This window comes from Corvus cornix, chromosome 15, assembly GCF_000738735.6.
Source record: "Corvus cornix cornix isolate S_Up_H32 chromosome 15, ASM73873v5, whole genome shotgun sequence".
In the NCBI taxonomy this organism is placed as follows: Eukaryota; Metazoa; Chordata; class Aves; order Passeriformes; family Corvidae; genus Corvus; species Corvus cornix.
Window position 1 is genome coordinate 5,404,047 of NC_046345.1, and position 14,745 is coordinate 5,418,791.

Genomic DNA, 14,745 nt, shown 5'->3' on the forward strand with positions numbered 1-14,745 from the left:
TGCAATCTGTTGCGAGCAAAATCCTTTACCCGCGGGTCCCTGTTAACTCTGGAGTGCCCCTGTACTGCCACGCAAATGAAACCACACCGAAGCTGTAGCGGACTCGGTTTCCGCGGCCAATGCCGCCCTCTTGTGAGAATTTCTGTTCGCCTCCCTCGCAGTCACAAGAAGGACGACAGGAGTAAGTAACGACCACACAAGGTACGGCCATGCTGGGGCTTCGACCTTCAGCTGGCATTAAAAAATACAAAATGAAAGGAGTCTGCAGGTCTAAAAGCTCAGCAACATTGAAAGAAGACTGAAATCAGCCCCAAGTAGAGCCCTTCCAGGCTGTGAGGAACTTGGAACACCGCTCCTGGAGGAGAGGAATTCCAGCGGTACCTCGGTGCTGGGGCAGTGACAGCAGCCAGTTGGCAGGGACAAGTTCTCCCGAGGCTCCTGGTTGAGGGGCAGGAGGATGGGACCACCCAAGGCATGTTCTGTGTGTTGAATTTGGCTTTATCCTGGTTTCCACAGCGATTTAAGTTATCCTGTGGCAAAATGTTGCCCTAAGAACAAAGCAGCCAGGGAACATACTTCCACTTTGAGGTTCTTAAAAATTGTAATTCAGGTAAAGCTACAGGATTTACTTAAAATAATGTATTCTAAATATATTGATTTGCTTTCTAGTTCCTGAGCATTCGCTTTCATTTTTTCCCCATTTTCCACAGCCATGCAGACTTTTGCTTTCCCTCTGTTTGAAATGCACATACAAACGTAAAACCAGGTAAACCGCCAAGAAAAAAACAACCACAAGCTCCACACTTGTGTTCCCATGGCACATCCTTTTCCCCAGAGGTGACTTGTGACCCTCTCTGCAGCCCCCTGGCTCCCCTTTCCTGGAGAAGCCATCCCCCGCATTTCCTTTGCCAGGAGCCAGAGCTAATGAGACGTTTACACAAAGGAGAGCAGAAATCCAGATAAAATTCAGTGTTGCCAAACACTCCTCCCCCACACCAATGGCTGTAAGGAAAACCCTCGGCAGGCTCTTCCTATGGACACATATTTCCATGGAAGTCCTTGAACGGTGACTCAGGCCTGTACTGGCTCTGGCCGTGAGGCACAGCAGTGATCAGGGCTGTGCTGGGGCACAGTGGGAGGGGGTTGTAAATCTCTGTTTCCCCAAGCATTCAGGGTTTTCCTTTATTTGGTTTTTTAAAACGCTGGCAGCGTGCAGTCCCTGCTGCTGCTCCTTCCCCATATGGACAACACTCGTCTCGTGTGTGCTCACCCCAAACCCTCTGTCTACAGCTGCATCCTGCCACACACGACACCATCACCGAGTAGCCACATCCCGCTGACTCCAGACCCGGGACACACAAACCACTTGAGCCCAGCTCCACCACAGCCCCACTCGTGGAGGGAATGCTTCCCCAGGAGCTGCTCCTCAGGGCAGGGCTCCAGCCCAGCCTCAGCCTGTGGCAGAACCAGCACTGCCAGTGGCTCCTGGCTGCTCCCAGAGGCTGAGTGTGCCAAGGTCCTGTGGCCCCACTATAGCTTTGTGTGTTTAGTTTCATGTGTCTCCAGCACTTCCCCTAAGTACAAGGGCGCCTTTCACATGGGGGCAGAAGGAAGGTTTAACTCATCAAGTTCCAGCTGGTGTTGGTATGGGGAGAGTGTCTCCTCCCTTTAGCACTGGCTTCTCCCACCGGAGGGAGCTGGGTGAACCTCAGAGCTCCTCCCAGCCCTGCGTGTCCTTTTGCTGCTGACTACGAGAGAGATTCGAGGAAATACTGCTTCTCCCACCACCTGTCAGGAAAAGGAAAAGCAATTTCCAGTGAGCACTAGTAACAGGAAGACTACACTGCACAAGAAGGAGAGGAAAGTTCCAGAGGGAGCTGGGCGTCGGCAGAGAGCGGTGAGCCAACAAACACCCTTCCCCAACATCCTTCCAGATCAAGAGACTGAGGCACTGAGAGAACTCATGCTTTAATAGACACGGAAATCACAAAGAAGAAAGGCCAAATGCCTTAGCAATTTCAATAAAAATATGAAAATCTTTTTACATGGTAAATTTCATAATATAAAAAGTTTAATGCTGTCTGGAAACAGAGTTTTAATTTACAAAGAAAGTCCATAGAGGCCAAACATGGCTAACACTGCACATAGGGAGAGCGAGTGCTGAAGGGCTGCTGCTGGGAAGCCTCTGCTGACCATCCTCTCTGGGTCACTGTCTCCAGCGCTCTTCTGCAGCTGAGGGGACGAGTGTCCACACACCCGTGCAGCCCTGCTGGGCAGCATGGCAATGCAATGAACCCGAAACTGCTCAAACCCTTTATCACCATCCAGCTGAAACTACCAGTGCTTCCTGACAGATTCACAGACACCTCTGTGCCCCTGGATCTGTTCTGCAACTTGGAAGAGATGTTCACAGAACGAGCTTGCCCTAATGAAAGAAAATATGGCCTAGAGTGATATGCGTGGGTGTAGCACCCCCTCAATGTTTTTTTCCTTGTTTCAGTAAGGTATGATTAAAGAGAAGGAAAACCAATTATCAGGCCAGAGGTACAGGCTAACCAACAAAATCAAATTAAACTAGATTTTGATCACAGGGGTTGTTTACTGTTCCCATTTAGCTGGAGCTAAAGACAGTCAATAAAAAAATCTGAAATCTCACACAGTAAAATGTACAGGGCAAAACCAAAACATTCTATGGCCCTGGGGAATGGTTGCATGTGGCAGGTTTAATGTGAAAGTGGTTAATACCTAATTGTTATTGCTCACTGTATTACGCAGTGTTGTCACTTGTACCATGCACAAATACAACAACGACAAATGCATTAAACCCACAGAAGGAATTCTAACAGCAAATGGAAAACGTGTGATTTTCATTTCCTGAATTTCTCCACATATTGGGCAAACCTGATAAAACTCTTTTCCTCACAAAGGGGTTGTTTCTCATTCAGGAGGTGGAGGAGTGAGGGACAAGGTGTGCAGTGTCTCCCAGCCACGAGTAAGCATGCATTTCATGGCTCCCGGCAAGCCAATGGAAGTGACCTGTGCCAAGTCAACGGAGACCTATTTCCCAAAAGACTTGTTCTAGTGACACTCACCTTCCATATTTATACAACATCAAATTCCCAAATACTGAACTTTCTCTACATCCAAACCCTTCCCTGCTTCTAATGCTCCCCCCTCCTTAAAAACAACAACAGAAGAACCACTTCCCCGCACCCCCCACCCCGATTTAGCTCTGTCTGAAAGCTTTAAGCCAGCATGAAACCTGCTGGAGCACAGAAATGGGTTGTAACAAAATGGCAGCATAGAATTTCTACAGGTTAAAAGATCCTTTAGTTATGGAAGTAAACTACAACAAAGAGGCTTATTTCTGGCATGTTATGCAGCACTACAGGGAGTATTTGCTGTTGCTATAAACAAAAAGCTGCCCACTTCCATCCTGGGTGTTCCTGGGATGTCGTTTCAAGAAGTTTATGCTGGTTAGAAACAGAGCAGGTCACACGAAGCCTCTCAGCAGTCCTGTGACCACAGCAAGTGGCATGATCAACAGCATCACTGTCTCCACAAGGGGCAGATGCTGTGCTGACTCATTTTGGCCCACTAGTCTAATTTTTCCTGCCAAATGACACAAAGGTGATGTTTAGCACCAAACCATCACAGGAAGATGTCATGTACAGACAAATAACTTGCACCATAATGAGTTGAACAGATTGACTCAACTGTTCTGCTACATTGTGTATGAGTAGGTAACTACTCTTTCTCTCTGCACTGAAAACTTTGGTGATCCCCCCTCGTTAGCTGGCTGTTAACAACCCAGCCCAATATCCTTTGCCTTTAGTGCTTGTGTTCATTTCTTGCAACAATAAAAAGGAAAACATTCTCCAGAAACCAGCAGATTCCAGAATATTCTCACAGCAAGCATCTGATTATGCTGTGAGCTGAGCCTAAGCAATTTCATGTTTCCATATCAGAACTGAATTCTCTGCCCTGCTATCATGCTTCTCCTCCAAGATCCCTAAGAAAATCTCCAAGTATCAGATCCCTGTTTGCAACAAGAGCATCCAGCCATGCTAAGTACACAATTCTCTGCATCAGCAACATACCTCTGGTACGTCCACAGAGCCACCTGCACTCTCCATTCAGCTGCAAGGCTGGAAGTTGACTTAAGATCCAGCTAAAACTCAGGGCCTAATGTATTCAGCCTCACAACACCTCTGTGAGGTAGGTAAGTAAGTATTACTATCCCCATTTAGATAGAAAGGGAAGACGAGGCACGGAGAGGTGAAGTGATTAGCCTTCAGTCACTCAGCCAATCCTGGGAGTGCAGAATAGACACCAAAAGCCTTGGTGATCCAGTGCTCTGACTTCAGAGCCCATGGCCTGTGAATACCTTGCGTGGATCTGAGCTCACGTGGCGGGGCTGATGCTGCCGCACGCCCACGGCTTCAGCGCATGTAAACGATCACTGGGATCCTGATCACATCACTGCATTGCACAGCCGCTTAGAAACCATCTCCAGCCTGACCCCTAACTCCTAAACCCCACCTAGCCTAGGGAAGCTGACTGTACACATCACCCTGGGGGTGCTCTTGGTCCCCTTTCCTCCACACGTCAGAGGGCACTCGGGTTCTGCATCCAGCCCCTCCGCTTGCTGCCTCGCGTTCTGGCTCCAGCTGCACCAACAGCTGCTTCCACTGGTACACCTGCTCCAAAGGAAACTTGTTTCCACACCTGCTCCGAAGGAAACCTGCCTCCACAGCAGGGAAAAGGTTTGCAGACCTGCCTGCACTGAGCCCTGGCAATGATTTAGCAGGATCAAGGAGGGATTTTTTTGGTCAGGTGATGTCTGAATCACACACACTGATGTCACATTCTTGCCTGTCATGGAACTGCAAAATAACGTTCTGAGCTGCAGCATCTGTGATCCTTTTCTGTGCCCACTGAGCCGACAGAGACTTAAGTACTGCCCAAATACTTTCCAGGATAAAAAGTTCACCTTCACAATGTGGTGTGCCAGAGAGACCAGAGCCCTCAACAAAACCAGAACTTGTCTCTCTGACACACACTCACTACCTCACACTCAGGCTCACCTGGTTTTTTAGGCCCCAAACATTTCCTCTGAGCAGACCAACCAGCAAAATCTCATCTGAGGGGTTTCCATCCAGAAAAGTTACCTGAGATGCATATTTTAGAATGGGGCACCTCTCTCCTCTTGTCTTTGTTTCACCAGCCTCTAAATGATGCAACAGAACTGCCAGATCCTGCTGCTATGGAGTTTTACTGACAGCAGTTTCTGGTTTGGCCAACCTGGCAGAGGTATCTAGAGGCATGTGGTCTTCTCCTCTGTCAGCCTTTGAAAGCAGTCCAGTAAATGGCTCATCTTTCTCCAGGCAGAGACTTGTACATATGTTCTTTGTGGTACACAGGAATGTTCTGCCTCCTCTCCCTTTCCTCTCCAACCCCTGATATGTATAATTTCTGTATAAAAAGCCAGCTGTAAAACTTCTGGTTAAGAAATACAAGGAGGTGGCTTAAAAGCCAGTATTTAATGAACAGACAACCAGATGCTTTGCACCTGCTGCTGCAAATACTGAATACTACAAAGAACCTGTTATAAGGTGAGTCTGGCCAAGGTTCTGATAAGGGAAACAAAAACCCATGTGTGTGAGGCCGTGTGCCCCCACAGTGACAGCAGGCCAGCCTGTCCCATCCCTGGGCACTGCCAGCTGAGGGCATGACCACGGCTGCTTAGCTACTGGTTCTGTTTTTGTAAAGGCAAGTGGGCAGAAGCAAATACTTTAACAAGACTGTAAGCCATCAGCTGGTACTTGGGACATTTCAACATTTGGAGGAAGGGAAAAATCTTCCTGGTGACAAAAATTTATACCCATTACCAGCTGGCAGTCTCAGGGGACGCACGGCTCCCAGAGTATTGCCAGGTGAGGAATGAGCTGATGTCATGGCATTTGTGGTTTCAGGGCGTCTGTGTCCATTTGGAGGGATCTTCTGTGGCGAAGCAGCAAGGTGTTGCCCAATAGACAGGTCCTTCAGTTCCAGCTTCTCTGCACTTTCTTCTTTGCTGTGCCGTGGAGATAAATTGAGCAAGCTGAGGACATCTTTCTTAGAAGTCATTGTTCCAGGAGCTCCTCGGAGAATCTTTATTGGGCCACTGGAGTGGTGGGGAGTGCTTTGCCAGAACATCTTTAAGTTGTGAATCGCTTGCACTTTCTCATCGATGGCAGCCAATTTTAATTTGTCTATGTCTGGGGCATCAGCTGGGCTTGAGCGAGCAGAACCAGCTGAGGAATAAGAAAGAGCAGGAGATGGAGTGCTGCCACCAGGAGACTGATGCCCTGAGCTGGGAGAGATATTTCTGGGTGATTTAGAAATATGAGCACTATAAGGAGAGCTGGGGTACTTGAGTTTAAAGGGAGGCTGCTCAGTTAGCGACCCATGTGAATCACAACCTGGAGATGGCTGCCCACTGTACTGGCCTGTGCCTTCTCTGTTTGACATCTCCGATGTTGTGGGGCTGTTATAGCCAGAGCTCACCTTCTGAAGGGATGAACTCCTCGTTGGAGGCTTTGGTTTAATTGCAAGAGGTGAAGATTGATTCCTGTGGCTGGAGCTGACGGGCCGGCTGAAGGCGCTGGTCTCCGAGGAGCGGAACGCGGACACGCCGGCCGGGCTGGGAGCCCCATCGTCCGAACTGTTGCTCTTGCTGATCTGGCTGCTGCTTCTCTGAAGACGTTCAACAGCAATGAGGTGACTCTGAGTTTCCTCCAGAATTTTTTGGGCCAACTCTTGCGGATCAAGCTTTGGATTACTGTCCTCCTGGGATTTGACGGTGCTGTCAGTCTCAGTGCTAGACTGGTCAGATTCCCCAGTATCAGAACTTGCAAGTTTCCCAACTTTTTGGAAAGGTGAATTTGGGCTGGGGATGAGAGTCATTTTAACAGGAGAATTTGGAGTACTTATGCTCCCTTTGGAGTTGACGGACACTTTAATGCCTCCATTCTGACTAGTTTTGGGCTGTTTGTGATCAGGGGAAAACCCTGGTTTTGTGTTTTCTTGGTAATTGGCCAAAGGCTCGTTGCTGATTATAGAGAAACCTTCATACTCTTCCTCATCTTTGCTGGCTGCAGTGGCTTGTGGTGACAGCTGGCTCTGAGCTGCAGACCTGTGTGGATAGATATTCTTGGGCCTCTCATAATCCTGGCGTCCTCTGGGTCCTGCCCCATCCAGCATGTTTTCTGGCTTGGAAACAAAGCTCATGGAAGAAGCAATGGAGCTCAGGCTGTACACAGAAATGGCATCTGAGGCAATGCCTTCTGGACAGGTAGGAGAGAATGGAGGGTTTTGATACTGGGGTACAGGGTTGGAAACAGACTGAGCAGAAGCCAGTGACTCCAGTGATGAGGAACTGTCCAGGCTAAGGCGCTTGGGCAGCTCTGTAGAATCTAAAAAAGAAAAGACAATAGTATGTACAAACATGCCCCGAGATACAACATAAAAATCAAATAAAACCAGGTAACATTCTATCAGAATGAAGAGAAAATGCTACAAAACATGCCCTCAGGCCCTATGCTACCACAGAACAACCAACTACTACTTAGGTAAGGAAAAAGAAGTGCACAGCCCAGGCAAGAACCTCTGTCCATGAATCCTAGATGGAAGTTGTCAGCTCATTATCATTTTATATCTCAAAACCAAGAATGAGTTATATGTCCTCCAGCTGCTGGACTCTAACTCCAGCTTCTGCTCAGATGAGTCTTTCCCATACAAAACCAACATTTGCTCCAGTGTCTGATCACCTTTGGTCTGTGTGACACGGGTGCGATGTGTGACCTCTGCAAAGGTGCGAGTGTGAGATTTCAGCAGAAGCCATTCTGATCAAATCATTAGATGACACAAGAGCAAAAACTACTCTAAGCAGCTTTACCAAAAAGTGCCAGCAAGGATTGTAGAGCAAAGTGCATGGTCCTCCTGGTAGCTTGTTTCCCAGTTTTCAGAATGACCTCCTCTTGGCCAACTTCACAAAGGTCAAAACCTGTAGTGGGACATGGAACAGAAAATCACAGCTCACAGGAAGACCCTCTGTCTCAAGTAAAAGCAATCTCATTTATAACACAGAACAGAGAGGTATGACAGCCTGCAGCACCCGTGGAAGGATGACGACATCTCTCAGTGCAGTTTGTTGTCTGTTATTTATTACTGTTTAGCACACCTTCTCCAGGTGTTGGGAGCTTTGTGGTGCTGGACTGGGAACACAGACACTCATTAACAAATCACTCCTGTCAACACTTCCTTAGCTGCAAATTATCTGGAGTTGTCGGGGAATGATATACCAAACACATCTCAGGGGACAGGGTTCTACATGCCAAACCATTTACTATTAATTCCACGTTTTCTCACAGAAATGGAGCTGAAGAGCACAGTCCTTGGAATTTGGCAAATGCAGGCTGGGCTGCAGGAGGCAGACAAAAGTGAAGCTATGAGTTTCATCACTGCTTCAAGCCCCCACATGAGACACCAACAGTGGGTTTAGAGAGACAACAGGAAGAAGTGTTTTCCTACCTAGAGCTGCCAGAAACTCATGACAGCCAGGCAGCCTCCAGAGCTGGACACTGATGGAGACCTGGATTGGTGCAGAGGGGAAATCTTGCTCCTTCTCGCCTGCCTGAAGTTGAACCAGGACTTGATGCAGCTGAAGACAGCAATACAAACATTAGCCATTCCTTACAACTCACATCACTGCTTCTCTTACAGCCACAGATAAGGCAACGCCATTTCCCTGGACACCCTTTCCCTGGACACCCAGTTCAGCTGCTGCTCCTGAACAGAGCAGTGAGATGGGAAGGTCTGGGAAGAAGGACAGTTCAGGGACAGCAACATCAGACAGACTGGAACAGCAGCAAAGGCAGGGACAGACCAGGGGTGAGGGCTGGGGGGTGGCCAGTGGAAACTGAGCAAGAAGGAAGCACAGCAGGAACATCTGTGAAGGTAAAGAAAAGGAAAGAGATACTCTGGGGCTGCTCACAGTAATATACCAAAGCCCATTCCATGACTGAGCCATACTCCTTATACAAATCCTAAGAAACTCATTAACTGGGCAGAACAAGTCATATGAAACCATGGAAGACTTTCCTAATATCTCCACGGCCTCCAGGAAAGAAGTTTCTCAACTGTGCCCAAGGGACAGGAGTAGCAAAAGCTAGAGAGAAAATGTGTTTATGAAGATCTGACACAAATTAAGATGCCAGGATCCCGTGTAATTCACCAACACAGCCAGGGGAGCGATGATGGAAAGCCATTAATCAGGGGCCAGCTAACCTCAGGACCACCCATCTCTCACAACCCACAAAAGCTTACACAGGCCTTTTTCCACAGTAGCTCTGTGGAGCAAATCCCAGGCCTGAGAGCGGGTGCAGACACGTTGCAGCACAGGGCATGGGTCTGCAGTGACCCCGGCACGTCACCCTGCACCGCAGTGTCATCCCCGTGCACATCATACTCACCATTCCCACCACATTTTTAACAGCCTTCGGGCAGCAGGTAACAAGGAAGGAAAAGAGGAGAAAAGAACATGGGTTACTCTGTGCTGCAAAGTGCCTGTGCTGAGGAACCTTGCAGGGACATATCTGTGTGGGAACCAGCACCCTGACCGCAAGATGCTCTGTCCAGAGAAAGAAGGGAGCAATGGGAACGGCCTGAGCTGTGAATCCAACAGCACGGGAACAGGCAGCTGGAATCTGGGAGTGCCCAGCTCATGACAGCTCAGACACTTAGCAGGCAGACACTCAGGCCAACCCACACTCTGGCAGGAGGCTGAACATAAAACAGCCCTTCTCTTGTTTCCTCTGGGACACAGTACTGGCGCTCAATGCAGTCAGCAATCCCTAACTTTTCCTTGCACATGCAGTAGTCTCAAGTTCTCTCTTTTGTGGCTCCTGCCTTCTCTTTTACACTCAAAATAAGCATTTTCTATCCAGTGCAGCTGCTCAGGCTCCCACCTTGCTGCTTCACTAATGCCAAGAGCACCTGCTCCCCTATGATGCCGGTCACCCACTTGGGAAAACCAACGAGCAGCACCCACTGACCGAAATGTCTGACATCCTGCTTCTGTCTGGAACAAAGTCTGCTTTCCTCTGGGACAGGCAGAGCCCCAGCTGCTCGCACCGTGACTGCCGAGAGGCAGGAGAGGAAAAAAGCAATAACCACAGAGGAGGGGAGAGCTGAGCTGAAAACCAACATGGAACAGGATAGACTGGTGCAAAAGGGAATTCTGCCAGGGGTCTGGGCTATGGAAGAACATCTGCAAACCCAGTGCAATATCCCTGCCAGTATTTACTCTATGGGGCAGTGAGGAAAGGGTGAGCGTGTCTTTTGTTACTTGTGCACAGCCAGCTGAATGTTTTTCCTTGGATAATTTAATTATCTGAGGCAGGGCAGCAATCATGAAGCCACCTCATTAGCACTCCAAGGCATTTTGAGCCATGGGAATGCTGCCCTCTCCTCCTCACACCTCTCAGAGCTGGCCTCCCTTGGGTGGCCATTAGGGAGATAACCCCACAGTTAACCACACACATCTCAGGCACTGATGAGAGCCAAGGCAAGAGGCAAACGCCACCAAGGACACTGGTCACCAAGGTCATTGGAAATATCTCATACTCTGCTGCAGATCCTAACAGGATCCTAACAGGAACCCTTTCCTTGGAGCAGACTCATCCTAGCGGGCTGCCAGAGCCACTCAGTGGGTAACAGAGAAGCTGGGGCTCTTGTCTGGCTTTTTGTGCAGACTCCATGTGACCGAAGGAAAGGCAGCCCAACACCACACAGAGCCAGTCCCAGCTCCCCACCACAGTATTGCCTGGAATGCTTCTGCATGGGGAAAGGGGAAAGACAGTGAGATATTGGCCCATTCCCTGTGTGTGTGTCCATGTACTAAAGCAGGCAAGTGATGAAGAGAAACCTCATTACAGGAGCACTCAGGACAGTAAGAACCATGGAATGGAAAGCAGCCAGGCTGGTGGCGCAGAGAAAGGTCAGGTTAGGCCAGGCATGCTCCAGAGACTGGGGAGAGGGAAGAGTGTGAAGGAGGTTGAGGGGAGCAGGGAGAAGTCCCATCACCATAGATAGCACTGCCCTTCTCCTAAAGACCAGAAATCCTTTCTGCAGAGCTGTGAGCACACACAGGAGCAGCACAGGCTCAGTGAGTTTTCTGGCAGACCTTGCGTTGTCCAAAGTCAGCCATACCTTGGGACTTCAGTAAATACAGCAGACAAAGAGCAGCCAACGTGGGCCCTAGGCAGCATGGCCAAACAGCAATTAGGGGCCTGTTACTGAATTTGCCCACACTGCTGTAGGGATCATCCTTTCACTTGTCACTGAACGGGGAGTCCCAGGGCCACGCAGCCCAGTAACCCACCTGCATGTTTTCCTTCTGGACACACACTTTCATTCACACAAACAGGCAAGTTCAGAATTTCAACCTTCAAGTCTCCTAGCAAGCTCTGGGTTGATAAACCAGGGCATCAACCGTTCTGTGTATTTCTGAATTTACTGACCTGGGAAGAGCCATTTGGAACCTGGTACTGGAGGAAAACCTCCCAACTCACCCTGTTGATAAGCTGCTCTCCTGTTTCTGAAGCTGTGATAAGTTTACAAAGTGCCTGAAGTGCAGGGTTAGGCAAACCTGAAAAACATCAGCAGAAACATCTGTATCTGTTTCTTGACTGCAAGAAATGCAACAAACCTGAACAGAACACACACTCGGCTAATTCCTAAAACCTCTCCCCCACATCACTGGACAGCTCTGGAAGCAGCAGCAATTTCCAGAAAGCAAAAGGTCTTCCCACTTTGCATCTGATGACAGGTTTCCTGACTGAGAGCTGGGAGAGAGCAACAGTCACATCATGCTTACTTGACCCAGTAGCAAATGATTCTCATCTGTGACAAAATTTTCAGTTAACATTTACTTTTAGAACTTCTTCCCAGTCCAATACATTGATTTCATTGACGTAAAACATCCCTGCTTCACATGCTGACATCACAGAAAGGTGGGAAAGGCTGATGTCAGGGCCCACAGCTGCCTCCTCTCACCTAGGAGGGACTGGATGGTGGTGCTGCACTGCTGCAGCCGGTCCCCAGGGTCTGAGGTTGGGAAGAACACTGCTGCTGGGAGGCCACTGGCAGGCGGGTCCAACCGAAATCCCACCGCCGTGAGGAGCGCCTGCCAGCCTGGAATGCCACCAACTTTATTCTCCACACTCTGCTGGGAGGTGTACATGGAGTTGTGCTGCCCGTTCTGGATTCGCTGCAATGATTTCTCCACCTGTGGGGAAATGACATCGCTTATTGTACAAGATATTGTTGCTGACTGCTTCTTTTTACACCAAGAGGCTGGAACAGCAGGCTGGGGTCAGCAAATCCAAGGTTGATCCTGGCCTGTCTCACACAGGACGACATTAGTGCCTTGAAAACAAAAGCTCCAGTAACTCAGCATCCACAGTTGTAACATCACAGGGATGAGTGTCAGTGTTCTCTGCGACTCTGGGAACAATAATGCCACAGGGAAACAAAGTAGCAGGTTGTTTGGGATAGTTTCCTGTCAGCCTGGCAGCTGCATTTCTCCCCAAAAGATGACTCACCTTGGGGTTCCAGCCTGCTTATTACCAGACAAAGAACCTGCAGCCACACGGCAAACAGGAAAGAGAGATGAATGTCCACAAACCCAGCAACTGGGAAGACCAGCAACATTCACAGGTTTCCATCATTCTATGGGTACTTCACACTCCTGTGAGACCACAGATGATGCATTGGGAAGAAAAGTATTAGAAGTCATGAGCGATCATTCCAGCCACCTGGCAGTTGGCTCCAGTCCCACTGTTCCCCAAGACAGACTGGTGGCACAGATGGGGACAGAAGGGCCTCTTATCTTCCAGATCTGCAGAGACAGCAGTGACTGTGCTCTGTGTTTCCATGACTGCCATGTTCGTAGCTATTTCCCTGTATAAACAATTAATCCCAATACTTACCTCTTAAGCAGAAACCCAATTCAACAGCTAATGCAAACCAGATGGGTCTGGGGAGGATTCTGTCACAATACAATCTAAGATTTTGCTTACTTTGCCTCTTTTTGCACTGAACACTTCCTTAGGTGTCCCAGTCTTTCCACACCGACCCAGAGCTTTGCAAGAGGCTACATCGTGGCAGGGGAGAGGGGATGAAGGCACACATATATTTTTTCAAGTGGGAGTGGCTGCACATCAGGGTGCTGCTGCTCCACTCATGGTTCCACTCATGTCCACAGATGAGGGTGTCTCAGGACTAGATGGGCTGCAGTGCCCCTCATGGCTGTGACAGCGCTTCCTTTCCCTTACCAGATGAAGCAGGACACGCAGAGCATCCCGGGCCCTTTCAGGGTGCTGCAGGATCTCAGTCAGGGCCTGTCCTACCAGCGAAGAAGGGCTGTTCAGCTTCATATCACTCCCAATAAGCATGAAACCTACAGGATTCAAAATGAGAGACAGTCAATCTCCTGTTGTTATAGAAAATGTTCAAACCAGACACAGATGTCCTCTGCCCTCAAGACTAGTGAACGACGGTTCACTGCACCCTGCACAGGGACATTCTCTTCCCAGAGCAGCTGCCCACTCCCTGCCCTGCCCAGTGGTGCAGACTGAACTTCCAGAAAGTTTCTAGATACTTCTTACCGTCCCCTGCTATTAAATCAATCGCATCTTCCTGTGCAAGCAAGCAGAAAACCACTGGATTGCAGCTAAACTTGTCCAGGCATGTTCCAGGTCTCCTCTACAGCCACAGAAATCAACACATGCCAACAGTGGTTGTAGAACAGAACTGAGAAAATGAAAAGTTTTCGCTGTCCTGGTCAGAAACCTGTCCTGGCTCATGCACCATTCAATGCCAGACTCCCCAGATGTCAGCACAAAGAGCTCTACATTTCCCTTCTCATTCCCACAGCAAGGATGCAGCTGCTCCTGGCTCTGGCGCTCTGTCCAAGACTCAGTGCCAAGGGTCAGCGGTGGAAGTCAGGGACTGTGTGTGATGAACTTGCACAGTACCATGGAAGGGGCAGTACTGCGACAGCCCGAGCAGCTGAAAGTCTCTGCTTGCTGGCAATGCCAAGCACCATGTCCATACTCATTCTTTTTTGCCTAGGAAGTGGTCACTTCTGGGGCTTTTTAGTGCTCTTTTCTTTTGAGACAGAAAAATCTTGGAAGGAAAATAAAATCCCAGCTGAACTGTGGACTGTAACCTGAACTCAGCTCACACCTGGTACTACCTGAACCACATCCTAATGCTGGAGTCAACGTGCCTGAAATCACTGTCAGCCTGACTCATTTTAACAAGTTCTCACTCCTCCAGCCACGTGCAGTTCACACCAGAGCCATATTCACCACAGTTTCCTGAGCTAAATAACATGGTTCTGCTGCCTGTGCAAAATCAATTTGGGGAACGCCTGCAGCTTTCAAAAACTGGGCCTCGTGCCAGGAAGAAAAACTAGGTTATCTGTACATATCCCTGTAACAGCACTGCTGAACTCCAAGCCTTTGCGATTCCAAATCTCAATGTATAGATCCTAATTGAGAGGGTGCAAGCACTAGCACTGCACAGGGAGCTGACACTGCTGAGACATTCCCAATGGAAGCAAGGGAAACCTTTCTCCTAAAAAGAACAAAAGAATAAGCCCTACAAGGTTTATGTCACAGAAATCACAGCTACTTG

The 14,745-nt window shown here is 48.9% G+C and overlaps 1 protein-coding gene across 3 annotated transcripts in view; it reads right to left on the bottom strand.

Moving 5' to 3' along the window:
* Nucleotides 1-1,949: 1,949 nt before the first annotated feature.
* The window catches only part of TTC28 (tetratricopeptide repeat domain 28), a 114,232-nt gene continuing 101,436 nt past the window's right edge, over nt 1,950-14,745 (bottom strand). For 2 of the 3 annotated variants that reach the window (XM_039561384.1, XM_039561386.1), the window contains 7 exons: nt 13,380-13,504; nt 12,100-12,331; nt 11,616-11,692; nt 9,516-9,539; nt 8,575-8,704; nt 7,940-8,047; nt 1,950-7,457 (listed from right to left, as the gene is read on the bottom strand). In XM_039561384.1, coding sequence (XP_039417318.1) covers nt 5,836-7,457; nt 7,940-8,047; nt 8,575-8,704; nt 9,516-9,539; nt 11,616-11,692; nt 12,100-12,331; nt 13,380-13,504 — 2,318 coding nt within the window. In that variant the 3' untranslated portion in view covers nt 1,950-5,835. The remainder of the gene's footprint in view (nt 7,458-7,939; nt 8,048-8,574; nt 8,705-9,515; nt 9,540-11,615; nt 11,693-12,099; nt 12,332-13,379; nt 13,505-14,745) is intronic. The other variant, XM_039561385.1, reaches the window with a different exon arrangement.